Source organism: Drosophila subpulchrella, chromosome 3L, assembly GCF_014743375.2.
Source record: "Drosophila subpulchrella strain 33 F10 #4 breed RU33 chromosome 3L, RU_Dsub_v1.1 Primary Assembly, whole genome shotgun sequence".
Classification (NCBI taxonomy): Eukaryota; Metazoa; Arthropoda; class Insecta; order Diptera; family Drosophilidae; genus Drosophila; species Drosophila subpulchrella.
In genome coordinates this window covers 26,039,209-26,060,385 of record NC_050612.1, presented here as the reverse complement: position 1 = coordinate 26,060,385, position 21,177 = coordinate 26,039,209, and the positions used below count along the sequence as shown (strand labels likewise).

General features: G+C 39.8%; 1 protein-coding gene and 1 long non-coding RNA gene across 2 annotated transcripts in view; one reads left to right on the top strand and one right to left on the bottom strand.

Annotated features, from left to right (window-relative positions):
- Nucleotides 1–1,052: 1,052 nt before the first annotated feature.
- On the top strand, nt 1,053–1,318 carry LOC119552535. Its single transcript, XM_037862154.1, is given in 2 exon segments — nt 1,053–1,125; nt 1,128–1,318. Coding segments are annotated over 2 exon segments (264 nt in total).
- A 4,570-nt stretch (nt 1,319–5,888) lies between these two features.
- LOC119555383 overlaps nt 5,889–21,177 on the bottom strand; it is a 51,584-nt gene continuing 36,295 nt past the window's right edge. Inside the window, exon 3 of the long non-coding RNA XR_005219884.1 lies at nt 5,889–5,979. This is a non-coding gene — a long non-coding RNA (uncharacterized LOC119555383). The remainder of the gene's footprint in view (nt 5,980–21,177) is intronic.

Genomic DNA, 21,177 nt, shown 5'->3' with positions numbered 1-21,177 from the left:
TGGCTCAAGAAAAGAAAATGGCAAAAACGAACTGAAATAAAAAAGCAGCAGCAGCAGGAAAAAAATAGGAAAAAAGTAAAAAAAAAAAGCAAGAGAGAAAATACAAGTATAAAAATGAATTTTAGATGACAGGCAAAGCAGCTTGCTGGAGGGAGAAAAATTGGGTGGTGGGGGGGGTTTGGGTAAGGTTTGTCTTTGCAGTTAAGCAGACAAGTAAATGTTGTCCTTGTTGTTGTCCCTACACCGCCCACATCCCCTTCTTGCAAAGGGGGCGTGGCAGGGCACAAAAAAAGAAAACCAGTGGAGGAAAAATTGTGGAAAAGTTTTATGGGCAACAGCAGCAAAAATTGCAATATAGCCAAGGAGAAAGAGGGGTCTGTGCTCTTGATGGCTGTGGAAAAGAGGATGCGGCAGTGACAAGGATAAAACATCGGAGATGGGATGGGAAAAGAGGCAGAGATGGAGAGCTGAAAAAGGATAAAATGGATGGGAAACCAATTTAAAGAGGAAACTGCTTTATAAGAAATATGAAAATAAATTAGGGAAATAGTTTAATTATATAATATATGTGGGACCAGGCTATAAATTACTTGGGTTAAAGCTGAATACCATTGCCTTAGATTAAATTAATATAACTTGAATACCTAAATATAACCCCTACAAATAAAGAAAAGCCACTTCAAAATACCAATTAAAAATACATGAAAAAATGGGTTACCCATAACTTTTTCCACTTCCTGTCAAGCACTTTTCCAACAAAAAAACTTCACCTAATTTGCCATAATACTTCACCAGACAAGTTCCCAAAGGAAAAACTGTCAGCATATGTTCCATAAGGTTTACCGAATACCCCAAAGATGAAGCCACAAAGTCCCAAAACGAAAACAGAATAAGGGCGAGAGACAAGGCATAAAAAATAAATGAATAACATAAAAATAAATCATACGCCCCATCGGCCACCCAGTAAAAAGTAAGCCAATACCGTAACCATTACCCTCGCTGCAAAATCACACTCCCCCCAAAACCCAATGTATGTCCTTCCCCTTATTTTCATGGCGCTAATAAATGCTTATCGAAGACGCATAAAGCGAGTAAATTCGCAGCCATTAAACGAGCATAAAACTCAATGCGGGGCCGAAACGAAATTGTGGGGCCGACACAAATCAAAGTACAAGCCTCAGAGCCTCAGGTCCATTTTCCGTTCCCCCTATTTCCTTGCAATGAAATAAAACCAGGCAACAATGAAACCCAAAGCGGCTCCCAAACGATTTCGGACCAAGGAATTGGCCACCCACAAACTGGAAACCCAAACCCCTAGAGAACCTGCCCTTAACCACCATCCCTCGCACCCTGAACCCCATTTCAGGCCACCTTCCTCCGAGCCAACACTCGCTATATAACCATCTTACCCAACGTTGACAGCATACAAAGTAACTTAAATCGAAACAATAAAGCGGCAACTTTGTTCCAAGAAAAAATGCAAAAGAAAGCAAAATGAACACAGAAAAAACGTAGCAGAAAGTGGGAAAAGTAACGAGTAGAAGTGTGAATATACTCTTCCATCTTTTGGTTTTAAATTTCATTGAAAAACTCTTTTTAAAATCTAAGAGAATAGTTTTTTGATTCTCAAAGTAAAGCAATTTGTAGACTTATAAAACATGTGAATATGTGGAATTTTAAACAAAACTTAAGCTTATTATGAGAACATGAAAACGCGAGCATACAGTATAAACAGTTTTTAAATGTAACTATTCAAATTAAGAGCAAGTTAGTTGCCAGCGATTTTAAAATTCTTTATAACTAAAGGAAATCAATTACATAAAATGAAATGTTTAAATCCATATCTCTTAGGGTACTCGGAACACCATAAACCATCACTGTTTAAACTTCCGATCGAAATTCCCATACCAAGCGTGGGTATTATTACAAAAAACGTAAGAAAAGTCGTGAAGGAAAGTTCCCAAAGAAATTGAACTAAAGAGTGGGCACGACGGGGGGAATGGGTGCAAAAAAGAAATGTAGAAAAGCGCAAATAAATGAATGAATAAAATCGCCAAGGATAGCGAGGATACCATACAGGCAAAGGACTCGTTCGGGGCAGGATGGAGGCAAAGGAGCAGAGTTCCACAAAGAAATTACAAAATGTATGCAACAAAAAAATAAAAAACGGTGAAAAAGGCTGAATGAAGGGTGGGAAAATGGGGTTTGGGGAGTGGCAGCAATGCTGAAAAAATATTAATAAATCCTCGCTGCTGTGGGACATGGCTACCTCCACCCTTCCTCCACCCTTTCGTTCTTCCTTTTTTTTCCAGTGTACCACGCGGCTTATGAGCAATATGTGGCAAGAGATATCAGTGCTACCAATTCAAAAAAAGAGGACCGATCAGACCAAAGGAGGGACAAAGATCTCAACCCGTTTAAATAAAGAACAAAAAAGGACATTTTAAATTAAACCATCCCATTTCTTTAAATTGCCCTTTACTAAGAATAAATTTGGTTTGGCGTTTTAATCAAAGTAATATTTATACACAACAGTGTTCAGTAAATATTTTATATTCCATTTAACCGATTTATGCTTATCACTTCATTTTACTGACTTTTAATATATATTAAAGGCAAAGTTTTAAAGTTGACTAGGTTAAAATAGGTATAGTACCATTTTGAGTAGTCAAAAATCACTAACTTTCCTTAACATGTTTTCACTTCACTAGTTGTTAGTTACCTTATTCCTATCCATACTTATCTGGTTCAATAAAATGTTCTGGTAACTTCACCACCCAAATAATTTTTATTAGTCCATTGAATTTTCCTAATATTTATTATCCCTGATTTGTGTTAAATTGCGGTTACTCCCTAGTCCTTGTAGTTTACAATCAATTTATTGAGATGTTTATCCCCCAATTGCTTTCAACTAATCACCCGCTTGTCCGCCCTTTTTACACACCGCCCACATACCGCAACGCCCACCCCGACCACACCCACTTTTTAACCCACAACGACCCTTTGGGAAACCGCAGCTTCCCGGACGGAGTTGCCACTCGAGCGACCACTAATCATAACGATAACACCTAATCAACCGCAACTCGGCGGGCCATCCAGCGATTCGGAATTCGTAATCCGGACGGAATCCGGAATCCCAATCGAAATCCGTAACCGAATACCGGAGCCACCCACTCCAACGCCCACAAATCGAAACCGAAAAAGGTTTCGGGCTAAATTAAATGAAACGTTGATAAGGCGCAAAAGGGCGCACTAAACGATTAAATCGACTGAGCGAGCAAATGAGAGAGTGGCTTTCCCCGCCGCCACGACATGGCCACCCCCTCTGGAGGTCACCCACTGGGCGTGGGTGTGCCACCCACACAACTGCCACTGACAACTGACCCGTGGACCTGACGGAGGGCGGACGTGCCCGACTGACTTTCGGCACAAGTGCGCAGCGATGGCGAAAAGTGAATTTTCCGCTCAGCGCTCGCTTGGCTTTCCGTCTGTGGGCCAGGGGTTAGGGGGCGGCGAAGCCGGAAAATTGCCAGCTGAATAATTTCCACAGCCGACTTCAGCCGGGAGAAGTGTTTTTCGGGAGAACACGCAAGGCGAGCATAACGCGAAGACGGGCTTTTTTCGAATATAATGTACTTAGCGATTGACTTTTATAAGTAACTTGGTTTTTCTTCCGTGGAAAGAAATGAAATATAGATATAGATATGGTAATATTGTGTTAAATTTATTATAAGAAATCCATAATGGTATCTGAAAAATACTCCTAGTGCTTATTATTAAAAAGTAAGCTTAGAGTTTAATTTGAAATGAAGGCTTATGTGTTTGACAATTAAAAAAAGAATTATATCTATGCTCATCATTGGTATTTAACGATTGGTCGGTAAAAAACTTAACGCTCAATGTATCCCAGAAAAACTGTAGTATGCTATACTTCAAATCTACTTTATATAACAAATGCTTAGCTTTAATGGATAATTAATAGAGATAAAATAAATTTTGCGAGTAATGCGAGTAAATAATTCAAATTAGTTTTCTTAAAGATCTAAGTATAGAATGTATTTTAGTATTTGAAACACCATAAAAAAATATACAAGTACATTTATAATGATGTTGTTCCTATCACACCTTCAACAACATATAGTATATTCGATCATACCCCTGGGTTCCACGAAACCTCTCCTCATTGTTGGGTGGTGTTCGTTTGGGTTCGTCTCAGTTCGTTTCGCCTCGGCTCTTACCTCGCTTAGTGGCTCGGTTCGATTGTTCGACTGGGTTCGCACGGACACAATGCTACTAAATATACATATCCAGAGTTTCACGTGCCATTGCGCATGTGGGAATGCCGCGGGGTTTCTGGTCTTGCACTTTTCCCCGGACTCTCAATCGTCGATTTGATATTTCTGAGCGCCTGGTCCATCGGCAGCGTGTTGCGTTCGTGTGTGACGTTCTGTGCGGACCTCGGACCGATTAAGTTGGGGTCTGAAAGGGGGGCCCTGAGACCGTGAACGGCACCCGACCCAACACTCTAAGTGAGTCCTGTCTGTCCTGTGCGCTGGTAATTGCAGGACCCCAGCCTTGTTGTGCACACATTTGCTTAACTGGACTTGATTAGGTTTTCGAGGTTAGATACATTACGAATTATTCAGCGCACAGCGGGCGGTTGGAGCTCCCACCCACCCAAGGACCCTCCTACCACCCGGAATTGGATCTCTCAGCCGATGCCGATCCAACCCCACTTGTTTGGCCTGCCGGCGAATGTTCGTTCGTGGTTCGCTCAGTGTGTGTTCATTGAATTATTTCAAGCATGCCGAGCATTTATAAGCACTGAAACAAAATATGAGACGTAATGGGATTGATTCAATATTGGCTACTGGTTCAGGAAATATAATAATTCAATTTTATTCTATCGGGAAAAAATCTTAGGCCTAAGGGATTTCCGTACGATGTAATAATTTCCCTAAAATATGTTTATATCTAACATTTTAAATGTTGAATTGCGTAAATTAATGCCCTTGATTAAATATAGTGCCAAAATGCCTAAAATAAAATATTACATATGGAAATTTATTTATTTGTTATATATTTTAATAAATATTGTATATAAAGTTATTATATATTTTTATAGTATTAGTTACGAAACAGAAGTATTTTAGTTTTGAATTACTTAAGGCAAATAACTAATCTTTCGTGAAACATGACTTTTAAAATTAAAAAATTGATTAATTACAAAAAAATTCATGAACTTATCAAAACGATTGCTTCTTTATCGGCACCTCATCGTTTTGATCTTTCATCTACATAACCATATTGTTAGTAAATATAGCTTAGAGATACCTTAATGCGACCATAACTAAAAGGCTCAATATGTTTGAACTCTAAGTTGTTTTATGTATTTAAAATTTCGTAAATACTTTTTCGTTATTTCTATTTCAAGAAATATTACCAAATTGCTTAAATTATGTCTAACAAGTTAATTGTTTTTTAATAAAAACATGTTATAGTTTTATTAATATACATAATCTGCGAAATTAAAACATGTGTATTAATATTTTTTATGGTGCATAAGTTATTGTATGTGTTGCTGGTTGGACTTCCTCAGCTGCTGCCTTTTTTGATTGTCTTGTAATTGCGTTAGGATGCGAACTTTGTTATCCTTGCCACGTAGCACATAATTGTAACCATTAATATTTTATTGGGTGGTGGTTGGTGTCTGTCAGCCAGCGGTACGTTAATGCATTGTTGTGCCAAGGCCTCTTTTCTACCGCCTCCCAACCGACCGGGGGTAAGTTTAATTAATCGACGACCGATGCTCGTATTGTTCCAGTGCCCAGTCAAAATATTTGACTTGTAGATGCGCCTCTAATTGAGTGCCCCCTCAAGAAGTTAATGCCCAAAGTGAAAGTTGTTTTTGACCAACTGCCGTTGTTGTTCTGCCCCATCTTGGGCATGTTCTTCTGGGCGCAGCCCATCTGGCAGAATCTGCAAGGAAATGATGTAAACCTAATTAAATTTCCAATAGAACAAACGACGCCCCCCAAACAGATTCGATAGAGTTTTGGTTATGGGTTTGGGCCTAGCGATGGCAAGAAGGAAGCAACTTTGAGGATGGCAACCAGATAATTGCCAGATTGCGTCATGCGAGTGACTTTCCTTTCTCCATTACCCCATATCCTCCGCAGTTTGGAAAGCTATCAACTTTAATGGGATGACCAGGAGGTATTGGGGCCTTGGGCGGTACCAAATGGTTCTACAAGGGACTTCCTGACCTGTGGGGCAAATTGACCAAGACAGATCAAAGAACTCCTCTTCAGAAACTTATTTCGTAAGCTGTCAAGAGCTAATAGAAAAATGTGTACGCGTGTTCTATTTGATAACTAAAACATAGAAAAATTGGTTTTCTCATTAAAACAAAATTTTTAATATCAAGCTAAGAGAACTGGGATTTATTATAAATATTTAAATTTAATTTACTCAACACGTTTCTGCTCAAACAAAATTAGTTTGTGACCATTTTATTAATTTATTTTAAATCAATTTTTCTTTTTTTTTTATAAAGAAGGCTAAGAAATCTGTCGACTTCTGTTTCAATTTGAAATGTATGCTTTTCAGTGATATCCTTCGAAGCTCTCCCCAAACTTTGAAATGTTAATACACCCAAATCAGCATAGATGACATAGATAAGTAATTTCATTATCGAAGGAAATACACAAGTGGCCTATGCCGAACACAAATCACCCCCAATAAAATGCTATATGCGTTAACCGAAGCCTGCTGCCCTTCAGTCATCCCCACCGAATAAAGCAAAACCCAAAGACATCCAACAAGGCGAAAATTATCGAAATGACAAAACGAAAGTGAGTGAGCCACCGCCTCCAAAACCCAAGCCCACCCATGGGTTGTAGGTGGTGGGTGGTGTGCAGTGGGTGGTGGGGCCATGACATTGTCAACGTCTTGGCTGCTGTCTTTGTATATTGATGATTTTCCACACTCACACATACCCATACACATACAAATTGAATTATCCCAAGGACCAAATGTTTCTGTCCTTTGGTGTGGGTTTTCTGGTGGGTGGATGGGTGGGGGGGTGCCTTCTGTTTGTGTATCTGCGAGACGTCAAAGTATCTTAATTAAATTTCATCCCTTAGCCGAAAAACAAAAACGAAAAGCAAAAGAAAACATAATAAAAATGTGCAGCAATTTCTCTCTCGTTTTCTCCACTGACTAATAGACAATTTACGCCCTGCTTACAACCAACCACACAAACCAAGAATAACGACGGCAAAAAAGTCACCAAGCCACGAAACATTTTGAAATTAGTGAATTTCTCTGGCAGATACACAAGCAATATTTTCCGCATTTCCCGGTTTCCACTTTTTAGTCAGCTATTATAAGCTCTTTACGTTATGCAAAGCGAAAAATATGCTTTATTAAAATTAAGTTTAGAGTATCGTAAAAGATACTGTGAATTTGGGTCCTAACTAAAGACTGATTATCTTTATTGCTTAATAACTATAAAATATGTCTGCCAAAATTGTTCTTACACTTAGGTATATTATTTATCTTACTTAAATATCGTATCTCTAATCTGCTAATCCTATGTTTATCCGCAAATCTTGTTAAGCTAATCTAGTTCATTAATGCCACTTAAAATAAGGATTTTATTAATTAAGATTTACATTATTTTCAAGCCACGAACTACTACAATTATCTTTTTAATCAGACCTTGACAAACACAAACCGCATCTACCTAATCTCCTATATTTTGAACCCAATTTCTGACTAAGTTAATCTGTTAAATAAATTAGACGCAAAGGGCTCTCTAGTCAATTCGATAATTTTACAGTGCACTAGAGTGGAGTAGCGAGGCCAATGACTGGCAGTCAACTGTTATGCCATTAAATAAAGTTGGCAACACTTAATGCACAGCGACAACAAAACCAACAACTGTTGAGTGCGAGGCGGGAGGATTTTCCTTTCGAGGGGTGTGGAATGGAATTGCTAATAAAATGCTGGGGGCGGGGAAAAACCTGGAGGTAACGCCATCCAAAATCTATAAAATGCAGCAACAAAATAGGGGGTGGTAGGCGACCTGGAGGGACGGCAACTGTTGTCCCAAAAGTGTTTTGTATTGCTGTTGTTGCAACCATTTGTTTTTCGTACTGTTATCCCCTCCACTTCCCTTGAGGGCCAGCCCCTGCCCCTATAAACATGTCACATTTAGGGGCGACTACGTGCCAAGAGTTGCATGTGCCGAGCAACAAGCCAAACGTTGGCCCCGGCTTTTCCCCTTTACCACCCCTCCCTTTCAACGACCCCCTACATGGTGCAACAAGAGCAAAGAGAAGAACAACTAGAACTTTTCGTGGCGCCCAACGTGGGGCCATCCATTGCTTCGCCTCCTTTTCGCCCTTTTTGCAGTCAGGCACCGCAATTTGCGCGTGATATCCTTTACACCCACACCCCTATGCACACACACAGACACCCCCCGCCACCACCCCCTGGGGCAACGTTTTCGTTATCCTTTAGGAAGCTACCACTCACAGCTACCGTTCCGAATTGAATTAAACTCAAACTTTTACCAATTTACAAAAGCAACACAGCAGCAAAACATCAAGAAGAAACGAGGCGGAGAAAGAGGAGAGTTCTGGAAGGATAAGGACCAAAAGGGGGTGGCGAGTGGGCGGGAAAGTCGGGGCAACAACTAACAAAAGTCGAAGCTAAGAAAGTTTTGCGCCAAAGTAGAATCAAGTTTTTTGCCAGCTTATTTTCCGCCAACGTCTTTTCCATCGGCGAATTTAGCGATGGGGAAAGGTCGTGACACGTACGAGAAAAATGTTAAAGATCAACGGAAGAAAAATATTGCTAGTTATATGTAGAAAGCTATTTATTAGTTGATATTTCATTTTTTTAATTGGAAGTCAGTAGTGTTGTTAAAAAAATTATACCCTCCTTTTTGAAGAAAAATGGGAATGTAAATTACTAGAGAATTCAACCAGTAATTCGAAGAGGTATCCCACGTCTAAATCGGGATCATATAACTCATTTTATGGAATTTAGAAGTCCAGTTTTGGGTTCCCATTCAAACTTACAGAGGATGCCACTTTTAAATCTAGATTCAATTACCGATGTTATTACCCACTTCGTATTGGTATAGACTTAATTTGTATTAATAGTACTTGTCACTCCCTTGTTATTCTTTAATTATGTTTAAAAATGGGAAGATTTTACTTTAATCCATTGTTTGTGAAAATTCTCCCCAGATATTTTCCTATTCTTAATTTTTCAAGCAAAGTAAGAGTGCCAAAGTAATATGCTTGGAGGATTAAACACAGAGTTATCCCCAAATCATAATTGTGTCCTGGCCATCGCTAGTTCACTTGGCTTTCATATCTCCTTGCCCCCACTTCTTCCCCATCAAATGCAACCTTTTTCGAGTTTACTTTGCTGCTCCTTCTCCTCCTCCCCCAAAATTACCTCCTCGAATCCCGTGTCCTTCGTCCTGATTCTCTAGCTGTTGCTTGGGTTGTTGTTGTGGAAACACAATCTGCCCCGTAAAAGAGCTTAAACCCTGTCAAGCCACCCATTAAGAGGTGGGTGCGGATTGGGGGTGTCGTCAGCGAAAGAGAAGGGTGAGGGGGGTGTACAGTGGAACATTTTGCGTGATGGCATACCAAGACTTGCATACCAATACAGGGATAAGTACACTGGAAAAAATGTCTATAAAATTGGATATCCATTTCGATAAATATCCTAGGTTTAATTTAATTTAAAAGGACTCCCCCTTAAAAATATATGGAAATTAAGGAGCCTATTCAAGATCTTACTCTTTTTATATCTTTCAATTTCGGCCCCAATTTTTTTCACTGTTCGCAAGAGGGTGATGGAATGAAGCAGCCTGGCAAAGGACAACTATGGGCGAGCTTTTTGGTCGCACAGGGACATGGCTTGGCCTAAGTTGTTTGTTGCTGTTGTTGCCCCTGCTGGGATTGTTGCTTTTTTTCCTCTCCTTTGGTTACTTTAGTCGGTTTTCTTTATTTCTCTATCCCTCTCCCTCTCTCCCATTCGCTTCCCCCCTCTCCCCTCCCTCTGTTTTCGCTGGAAATTATAGCATGTCCTTTTCGGACTGAGGACATCGGACCGTTCGGAGCGTGGACTATGGCATTGCTATGGTTTTTCCCAAGGAGCGGGCGTCAGGTGGTGGAAAAGGGGCGGTGAAAGGGACAGGGGCAGATGGCTGTATTTATTTGGATCGGACTTTCGGATGGCTGGGTAAGGGGGTCCTGTGGGGGAGGAAAAAGGAAAAGAAGCAGCCAGAACTGTGACGGCGACTGTCGACTTTGGTGCGATGTTTTGTCATCTGCCAACTGGAATATAATCGAGTAGTAGTGGGGGTTGAAATAAGGACGATTGGAAAATAACGGGGGATATGCCTCATAAGATGGTGATGATAATACGCTGTTTTGGGGAATACATGATAGATTATGAGGATAGAAAAGCAATTTGAATAAAAAATAAAAAAATATTTGGTTAGGAGTTAGAACTCTTGGCAGAAGTTTTTGTTGTAAGCAATCCTGGGGGTATTTTTATAGATGTTGAATATGATTTCTAGAACTCATAAATAATATTTATTGTTAGGGTGAGTATCAAACATAATAGAATTACATTAGTTACATATGGATAAAAAAAACCTCTTTATTTACCTATTTAAAAATTGTATTCATTTTCTGTTTAACATATCTATTTAGCAGTGATTTAGATACATCTTGGAAAGAAAAATATTATAATATTTAAATTGCTTTTTAGTACTCAATGTGTCTTAAAGTGTGATTACTTAAAAAACATTATTGGAAATACATAGCTACATATATCAACCTCTATATTTAAAAATGGTTAATTAAAATGATTAAATTAATTACTGGCTTATAAGGGTTTATTAAAAACGGAAAACATCTGATTAAAATATATGAAAATAATCAACCAGGTTTTACTTATTATAATTAATACACATAAATGGAAATAAACATCCCCTTGAATCCGACATTAGCTCCATCCAATTATTCATCAGTGGCTCTTCAGCTGGAGTTTCATCCCCTAAATAGTTTCAACCTCTTGTTAACCATCCACAAATCATTTTTCGCCCCTCGGCTGGCGACACTCGAGCGACAAACGAACCCATGCCAAATGGAAAACCTAACCAACCCGAACCCCCAGATCCAGATCCTTTGGTCATCAGTCTCTGCAGGTCACAGATAGACGGACTGAAGGACCGCCTGTCGGACGGAAGGGACAAAGAAAAAGTAGCTAAAACGAAAAGTTAATAGAGAAAGGCAGCAGTAGTAGCAGCAGCAGCAGAGCAGCAGAATGTGGGGCCAAGGCGACTTGGCAAAGGAGAGGAGTCCAAGGACCGCAGGACGAGCAAGTCAGTCAAGGCAAAAATGCACAAAAAGGTTGCTCAAACACACTCACACTCAGACACACACAGACCCAAAAAGATAGAAAAAGGACAATGTCCAATGGTCAGCTGTAAAGTTTGGAACATTTTTGGGGGTGGGTGGGGTGGTCTGTGGGGGAAATGTACAAACAAATCGAGCAGACATTGAGTGTGCCCAGGAAAGGGGGTCCAAAAACAGGATTGGTAAGAGAAACCCCAGCAACAACAAGGACAGTCAGACGCAGATAGCAACAGACAAACAAATAGACAAACAGACGTTGACCCAAAAGTTGAAGTGCAGATCTAAAAGGACTTTCCGAAACCCCTTCCCCACCCAAACCCCTAAATTTTGACCCTCTCTCTCTCTCTCTCGACCGAAAAGTTTGATTTAAGCTCTGCAAGTTTTTGGGTTGGAAAATGTTGTGGAAGGAGTCGAGTATATCACGCATACGCACTGTGTCCATGATAGGCCAACACAACATTGTAGCTGCGTGTGCTCCTCCGTTGAATTTAAACATTTTCCCAACTTTGGTACCAAAAGTTAAAACTTTGCCAGCACTGGCACAACAACAAAAAAAAAAGGCTTCAAAAAATACATATAAAATGAAATAAAAAAGAGTTTATGGCTAAAAGTGGGGAGACCACTCAGTTGAGAGGGTGCTGCTCACATTTAGGGCTGGGCTTCTGCTTTTTGTGTGGAGTCATTGCCGCTGGCAGCATAATATTTTCTGCTAACGCAGTCACTTTTCATAAACTTTCACCAGCAACAACAATGAAAACTCAAACAGTAACAAAAACAACACACAGCAACTTGTAGAAATGTTTGCAAAAGGCAAAAAGGATTATAGAAAATTGCCAGCAATATGAGCGTGGGTTAAGGGTTGGGCGTATGGCTAGTATGGATGTTGGGGGTCTTGCAGGTTTGTAGATTTGGAGGAGCGGCTGAAGACTTTGGCCATAATGGTGGGAGGGTGGCAAGGGGACAGACTGACGCGACTTGTTGGAGACAGATGGGCAGAAAGGTGGAGGTTGGAGGACGATGGTTCTGCGCATATTGTCAACTCTGCCTGGGCGACGTCGTCCTCGTCGTCGTCGTCGTCGTCGTCATTGTTATTACAGCCCCCTGGCACACCCAAACCCGGGTGGAATAAAACACCCAGCCCGAATGGAACCCGGCGAACACCACCCCCCTCATCAACCCACACAGCACCACGCACATGCCTAAAAGCCGTCAACACAGTGTTTGGCTTAGAGACAAGGCAGCGCGACAGCGATGTTCAACAGACATGGCACAGTGGTCGAAAATGAGGGATTAACTCATAAGAGCCAGCTTAACAGATACAACAATTATAGGCATTCTCCCTCAGGGAGATTACACTCTTCAAAAAGGTGTAACAAGAATGAAAATATTCACTAATTTGGTAAGATAGACCATTATTAATGTATAACTAATTAATTATTAAGTTCTATTTATAACAAATTATATATTTAAAAAAATGACTTTTTCCATTTCACGATTTACCTTCCAAAACCTATTTCTCAAGTTCATAATAATGCTTTAAAAATATGAGAAAACAAGGACTATGATTTAAAATTCTAAAAAAAATGTTATTTATAAATTTAGTTAACACTTTTTGAAGTTAAATCTTAAATAAGTTAAATAAAATCAATCGCATTAGATTGTAAAGTGTTTTATTTTCTAATAGATTTTTAAAAGTATTTTTAACATATTTAAGATCTTTTAAGCAACTTACAACCACGTATTAATGTATTTTAGAAGGTTTATGAAAACTAAAATCTATATTAGGATAAGTTCATTTCACCTTAATTAAAAAGGTAAACTTTTCACCACTTCAGAATTCCCTCAACATTTTCTTTAAATTAATATGAAATATGCATATATTCCGACCACATCAATTACCCCCACCAACAAAATTCCTTCCCAGCATCAGCGTATTTTCCAAGCCACTGTGCATTTTGTCAGCGAAGGTCGTTTGCCATTGATGTGGGTGGATGGCGGTCGGTGGGTGGTGGTTGGTTGACGGTTGAGAAAAAAAATCGGGCAAGGGAAAGAGATGGCCATAAGCAAAGCAGCTTTAAGGGTCCGGGTGCTTTGGATATTTGCAGGTTTTGATTGTGTAGTCACGTCAAAATAATAGTCAACTTACATGCCGCAGTGGGTAGCCACCCACAAGGACAGCCACCCAGCAGACAATCCCCCTGGCATTCCCCATCTAATCCCTTTGGGAAAGTTTCGAATTACCCAGAAGATGACGAAGCTGCCGCTAAGTGGCAGGAATTTGGTTTGACTGGCGAAAAAAATGCATAAATCGAGGCAAAGTTCCTGCGGTTTTCGGCCCGAACATTTTTCATTTCCCACTTTCCAATTTATACGATTTTCTTTTTCGCTCACCATCTCAATCGCCGTGATTCCGATTCCGCCTCATTTGCATAGGACAATGAATCAGGCGGAAAAAAAAATGAATTTACGCATACTCGAGATATTATTCCATAAGAAGGTTCGCACTGTCTGGGCCTCGCTAATGCCCATCCCCAAAATCTGCAAACCCATCCCCCAGCTGTCTCGTTTCAGACCCTTGACAAGCTGCCAGGATATTTTTCGCCCATCTCACACTCCACATCCGTTCCTGGAAATATCGGATATAAATTTGAGCTGCATATGCACAGGTTTTATTCAAGAACACACAGCTAAATAATAATATAAAAAAAAACGTCATTGTCATCGGACGTTCGTCATTGCAACCCCTGTGCTTGAACCACCCAACAACCTACACACCCACACACCAAACACACTTTCAACCCAATCGCTTGTATTATTTTCTTTTGTCGTTGTCCTTTTTTGCCCATTTGATTTCTTCCTTTTGTATTTGTATAATTTTTTTCTGTCGCCTCGCCAACCCCAGAGCAGCACCACCACCCCCAACCCTTAACTCCCAACCCCCTTCTTTTTTTGCCCCACTCTCTTTGCTGTCTATGGCACGTCTTTTTTTCATTTGTTCTTTCCGTCATTCCTTCGCAGCGAGTTTTCCTTGTGAGTTTTCTTTTCTCGCTTGGGGTTTTTTTTCCCGCTCTGGTTCGAGGCTGTAACTTTTAGCCGTCATCATCATGTTGGCAGCCGGCTCTTCCCTTTTTCCATTCCTTTTTTTTTTTTTTCTGCCCTCCCCTCCTCTACTCCCTGGTCTTTTGCAGCTCGCAGCTTCCTTTGCCATTTTTATTGTTCTTGGCACACACAACTTCATTTTAGCCCACTTTCGGGTGGTTTATTTTTATGGCTCCATCCCCAAAGTTCGCCCAGCCACCCCATCCCCCTGCCTTGGATTCTTATGCTATTTGCAGGCTCACACCCATGTGCTCCACGCAGAAAAAGAAAGCTGACCCAAAGTCAAGAACTTTCCGGAAGAGCTCTAAACCTTTTCAAAATAAAAGCATACAACCGTTGATCTGGAATCCAGAAGGGCTCTTCAAGTAGTAGGTCTTTGATGTCCTTTTAAATTGGTATTACCCTTATTCCGCTAAATAAATTTAATTTATATGAGTTGGGTCCTTCTTTAATTTTAAAAAAATTTAATTTATTGTTTGTTTATAGCTTAGTTTGTTTAGAACTTCAGAAATATTGTTTCAAAAGTATTGACACTTTAATATAACTCTTTATCATTTATACCTAATTTTCAAGACATAAGATACATTGTTTACAACCCATTTCTAATAGTTTTCAAAAGTCTTAAGGTTTTTATTCAAAACCCTCAATAAATATAGAATATTCCTTTATAAAAACACTTAACTATAATTTTGTATAATACCACATTTTGTATCAGTGTACCCGCTCCATGGACACCATCTTCATTTTTTTGTGTCCGTTGTCTTCCTCTTGGCTTTGACTTTGATGAGATTTTTTGAGGTTAATCCCTTGTAGTGCCAGGGACCAAACGCGTCAAGTCCAAGTCCCTGCCATGGCTTTTGTCCTCCGGAATTGTATGTGTATGGGTGTCCTGTGCGTGTGGGTGAATATGTGTACGTGTGGATGATTGTTCCTTGGTGTGGAGTGGAAAATTAGTACATGTTGAAAATGCTGCGATTGTTCCTGCGTTGTCCTGTCAAGGAGCCGCTTTGCCATGCTCCACTGGACAAAAGGCCAGCACAACGGGATGTGGGGTTGGGTGAAGAAGGACGATGGGAAGTTTACTGAAATGGGGATTTCGGGGGCGGAGGGCGGGTGAGCCCTAAAAGGAAGGCACACTCCTCCGATAAAGCTCTCTGCTTGGATGCACCTTTTTTAACGCTCTGCTATTGCTTCCCATTGTTGTTCCTGTTGTTCCTCCTTGATGCCGGATTGTACGAAAATTAATTTTGTTACTTACCAACTGCTCCTGACACCGCTCGCCGTTGGAAAGGGAATGAAATCAGAATGGAGAACGGAGGATGGGCACTTGGGGGAAATGCCGGGGCAGCCGGAAATGACACCTTGAGCAATGCGTTGACGATGATTGCCAGGGATCCTGGCCGGGAAAGGATGGGCAGGATGTGTTCGCATCACAGGGGCCTGAGCTGGAAAGCAGCAGGAAAATTGGAAGAGAATGTGGGGAATCGTTGAAAGGAGAAAAGAATAATGAGGCGATAAAAACGAGATTAAGATGTCGGGAACCTTTACTTGCTTTAAAAGAAAGGGTTTCAAAAAATCCCTTATTGAAATCGGTATAAATGAGATTTTGGGCAACAGACAATTATCGATTCTAGCATACAATTCCATTAAATTGTTTTTTAGGGAACAAAAATAAGGAAATATGTCATTTTGTGTATTTATTAAAGTGAACTAGAATAAAGTCCCCATATAAAATTTTTTTCCACTTGTTTTCCCCCTGCACACTTATTCAAAACTGTATAATCTCCACGATTTTCAGCTCTATTTCAGTGTGAAAAGGGGAAGAGCAAGCTCTTCAACAAAGTTCCCATAATTTTTAAAAAAGCATCGCGGCCCACATTCAATAGAGAATCTCTGGAGCCGAATAAAAACAGGGATAGGGAAATGGGTAGAAAATGAGAAAGATGAGGAGGCAAGGGAACTAGAGAGTTTTATGACAAACATCCACTCGAGAAATAAAGTCAGATTATAAAATAAAATGTACCAAAACGGACTTGCAGCAAAGAGTGAGTTGTACAAAAAATGTAGGCAAAAATTCCGCAGATGGAGAAATGAGAGGGATATAACTTTTCCCTTTAGTTTCAGCTTAACTAATGAAAAGCGCAGTTTTCGACCGCCTCCACACTGAAACAAGTGTAATCATATTAAACAATGTTTGTTATAATTTAATTCAAATCGGTGAAGTGTTGTCTGGTCTAAGGCCACATAATCTAATATTTTTAGAAAGGATAATAATTAAATCAAATGTTACTAAACTAATTACAAGTGGCAGCTAGAAGCTTTTAGTAAAATGCCACAGATATGCTGCGAAATATCAATAAAATCAGCAGTTGGTGACTGTAAATATGATATTTTTCGCTCTCTGCACTCATTTTGCCGCGTTTGTTGCTCACTACGGTGCCACACTGCGTATACTTAATATACGGGTTCAGGCAAAACACTCAAACAAACGCACACTTACACACACTTGCAGAGTGAGAGAGAGACATAAATATGATATTTATGGCGATAAGCAACCAAAACCCACACACACACACACACACGCACACAGGAGGATGTGCACAGGATACACACACAGGACACACACATTAAATGCCAGATATCCTTTTAACACTTAAAGCGGTGAAAATATTAAAAACAAAAAACCGCAAAGTCAACAACAAAGGCAACAGCAAAAACAACAAGGGAATTTTTATTGATAAATGCGCAGACATACGAACAAGTGCGATGGAGAAAGGGGCGTGGAGAAATGGGTGGTGAAAGTGTGTGTGTGTGGGAGTGGGCGGGATAATCTAGCATGTGTGTGTGTCCCTCTGTCCGCTTATCTGTCTGTGAGTGTATGTGTGCCTCCCTCTTTTTGTCTTTTTGCCCGTGTGCGAGTGTAAGTGAGCGTGTGTTGGTGGGTCGTGTCTATGTCGAACCGCAAAACGCAGCACAGCCCAACGAAAGTGTATAAAAAATTATGAAACAGCTCGCACCGTTAGTCGTGGTCGCGAGCCGCCCAGCACCACCCCCCACCCAAAACTCCCTTCTTGACCCATCATCAACAGCCGGCTTAACGATGGGACAAACTATTCAGAACTCAGAGATATTTTATGTAATCAGAGCTAGAAGAGCCAAATAGATCTATATAGATCTAAAATAAATATAAATGTTTACTAAAACTCAGCAGTCAACTTAATATTATAAAATTAAATATAAAAAACAAAAGGTTTCTAAAATAATACTATGATTTACCATCTTAAACCATGCTTTTATTAACCAAATTGCATTTTCAATACCTTTTTTAAATTTGTTTTTGTTCATTTTGTTTCATATTATAATATTGTATAATAATGTTTAACTTTCTTACTAAAGTAAATGTATGTAATTTAATATATACCTACTTTATTATTCTAACTTGCTAAGAATTATGTCAAATATTCTCAGCTTGCACACAAGAGAAACTATTCAAATTAAGTGAGATACTCACCTTGAAGACCAAACTACTGCCCCACCCGAAAAATGCCCACTGTCCCGAACCGGAGGTTCGTCCTTGCTGCTCGTGCCTCACACTTTGCACACCCACACCCACACAGCCGCAGACACACACCAACACAGGCACACATATCACACATGCTGCCTTCTGACATGGTTCCGGCTTGTTTGTTTGGTTTATTTTATGACCATAACCAACAGCCCGACCGACACTCTGCTTTGCACCCATCGCACCCCATTTGGCCTCCCCCCGGTACACTCTATATCCCTCGAACACTCCATACACCCCGAAAACCCCTCAGTTCCCCTCTGGCAGCCGCCTCAACTATTATACAGAGCCATGCCTATGCACAATGGAGGAGCAGTCGAGCTGCAGGCCATGTCGAAATAGTACTATATTCCAGTACGTATACAGTGTGTGGCTGGGCGGAATACTGGAAAAAATGTATTATTTCATTTGGCATTTAGTTAGTTATTTTAACTACCATTTTCATAAGATTCGTAAAAAAAAGTAATATGGTTTTTGAAATTTAGAATATATTTCATATGATATCAACCTAAATATCATCTTTGGTATGTATTCTTTAAAGCAAATATAAACATTAATATTATCATTATTATCTGATCAATTTAGATAAGCATAATTTATTTTTTAAAACCCTACAAAATCATATCTATATCAATGTTTTACTTTATCTAATATTTGTTGTTTTTAATATTCAGGGCATTCTTTCATTATCAAAACTATAAACTTCATTTAAAATATCTTTTATAAATTTTAAAATGGTAATAAGCTTATACATAAGAACTTACAATTGTCATCTCGTAATACCAATTTTGCTTACAAAAGCCCATCTCTAAACAAACTTTGTTTGCTAGACATTTTAATACCATATTACTATTATAAATTGAAATTAAATTTAAATACTTATAAATGATTTACTGACTTGATGCCGAAAATGGCAATTAAGTCTCGATTTGATACATTTCTAAACATATGTTATACAATGCATTATTTCTACGAGCTTATCAAATTAATATACAGTTAATTACTCAATTTATAATTGTTTTCTGTGCACGTGTGTGTGCTTAGTGTGCAGCTGTGTGGGTAAGTTAGTAGCTTTTGCCGGCTGTTTGACTCGGTTTAAGTTCGCCGTGTCCGTGTCCCCTTAACGCTCTGTATGTTTCTCTTTCTAACCCATTCTCCCCGTCTCTTTCTCAGCCACGCATATAAATTGCGTTGCGCTTCTTCCTCTTGCTGGCCAAAATGTGAATGTATGTGTGTCAGAGTTGCGCTTAGCTCGTTTTTAGACCGCTTTTGGGAAGCTTAAATGCCATTTGTATGCATTGAATGTTGCATGCCACCCAGGATATAAACCCCCCGGGGCACCCCTCCGCCCGGAATTCGCAAGGAAATAAAAACTTTCGCGTTGTTGCCACACTTCCATGTGCATCTGCACAGCAGCCTGGCAACCCTAGTCCCAGCTCTGCATTTCGGATTCATATTTTTTGCTCTTATTTTTTGTTGTTTGCCCCCAGCCGCAGCAGCTAAAATATGTTCGCCACACACTATTTCCCCCAATTTCAGCCAGTTCCATTTGCCATTTTCTGATTCGTTTAAAATTTATTTTTTAACACCCCCCCCCCCCACCCGCTTCACCACTTGTTTGTCCTTTTTCTGTTTGGCTTCAACTTTGTTTTACATTTCTCTTTCCCCTTGGCCAAAACTGCAAAAATGTTGACTCGTTCGGTTGCACGGGGTCAGGGGTCGGACAAACTGTACAACTGCCACCCGAAAAGCCCCCGAACTTCCACCTGTCCGCCCCCGGCAGAGTTCACTGTGCGAGTGTGACAAAGTTGACATTTGAGTTGGAAAAACATTCACCGCAACGAGGAGCGAATGCAAGCACAAGTAACAGATATTAAGCCAGAAAGAAGAGCCCGCTCAGGGGAGTTGCACGCCAAGAGGGATATTTAAGGGCACTAGGGGGTTAAGCTTGGAGAAAGGATCGTGTAATTGAGCAGTAAGTACTTTAGAAAAGTATTTTATGCTTTTGAAATTTAGTTTTTTATATTTTTAGGCGTATATTTGTTATATTTTTTTTAAGTTTTAAAGCAAATGCAATCAGATGTAATTTATTTTAGCACGATGATAGGTTTCTTTTTATAAAACTACTTTAAAATATTAAAATGTTGTACCTTACTAATGTGATTATCACAGCCTGAAGTACATACTTACATTAACTACTCTGGAATTATTCAAAGAAATCAAAGAAATATATTTATCAAAGTGATTAAAATCAAGAGGCTTACAATATTGTGCCTACGACTTAACAAAGGTTTTCTCAACACAGATTGTTTTTAAGCTTTTTTCCCCCAGGGTAAACATTTCATAAAAGCCATCATTCAACTTAATATTCAATGGAAACAAAGAGCCAAAGGAAAGAGCCAAAGGATGATCTCTTGAACTATGATTGCTTATGAAATGTATGAAATATGTCAGATTATAAAAGTCTACTCAGGAAAAGTAATATTAAATGTATCTTTCCAAGAACGCTTGGCATTTTAGCAATCATCACTGATGACTCGTTTTAGATTACACATGCAAGACCATGAAATTTGAACAGAGCCCTTGAGACGAGAGCTCGAAAATCTGTTGCTCAGGGTGTACCAGGTATGGTTTTGCACATCCTGGTAAAGGGTTAAATTATTGCCATATCTGTTCGTATTTGCTTGGGGGGCGGAAGAGCAACCCTTAGAGAGCAACCCATCATGGGTGGGCGACCCGGCCATAACCCTTGCCGTAACCTTTACATGTAGACCAGACGACCACCCCAAAAAACCCTCCCCCTGATCACCACCATGTACGGGCACTTATTCTATATTTTACTTAATGCATTCCCTGCTTATCCTCATTTTTATTAGTGTTTCAATATTCTTTTTCACTTTGCTTGGTTGCGTTTTTCCCAGCCATCCTTTCCCCATCCGTTTCCTGTTCTATCCGAGCTTTGTTTGCTCATGTCCTGGATTCCAGTTTGGGTTGGGTCCTTCGTCCTCATCGGTTCTTTGGTTCTTTGGATGTGGCTCGTTTCAGCCATTAAATGGACAA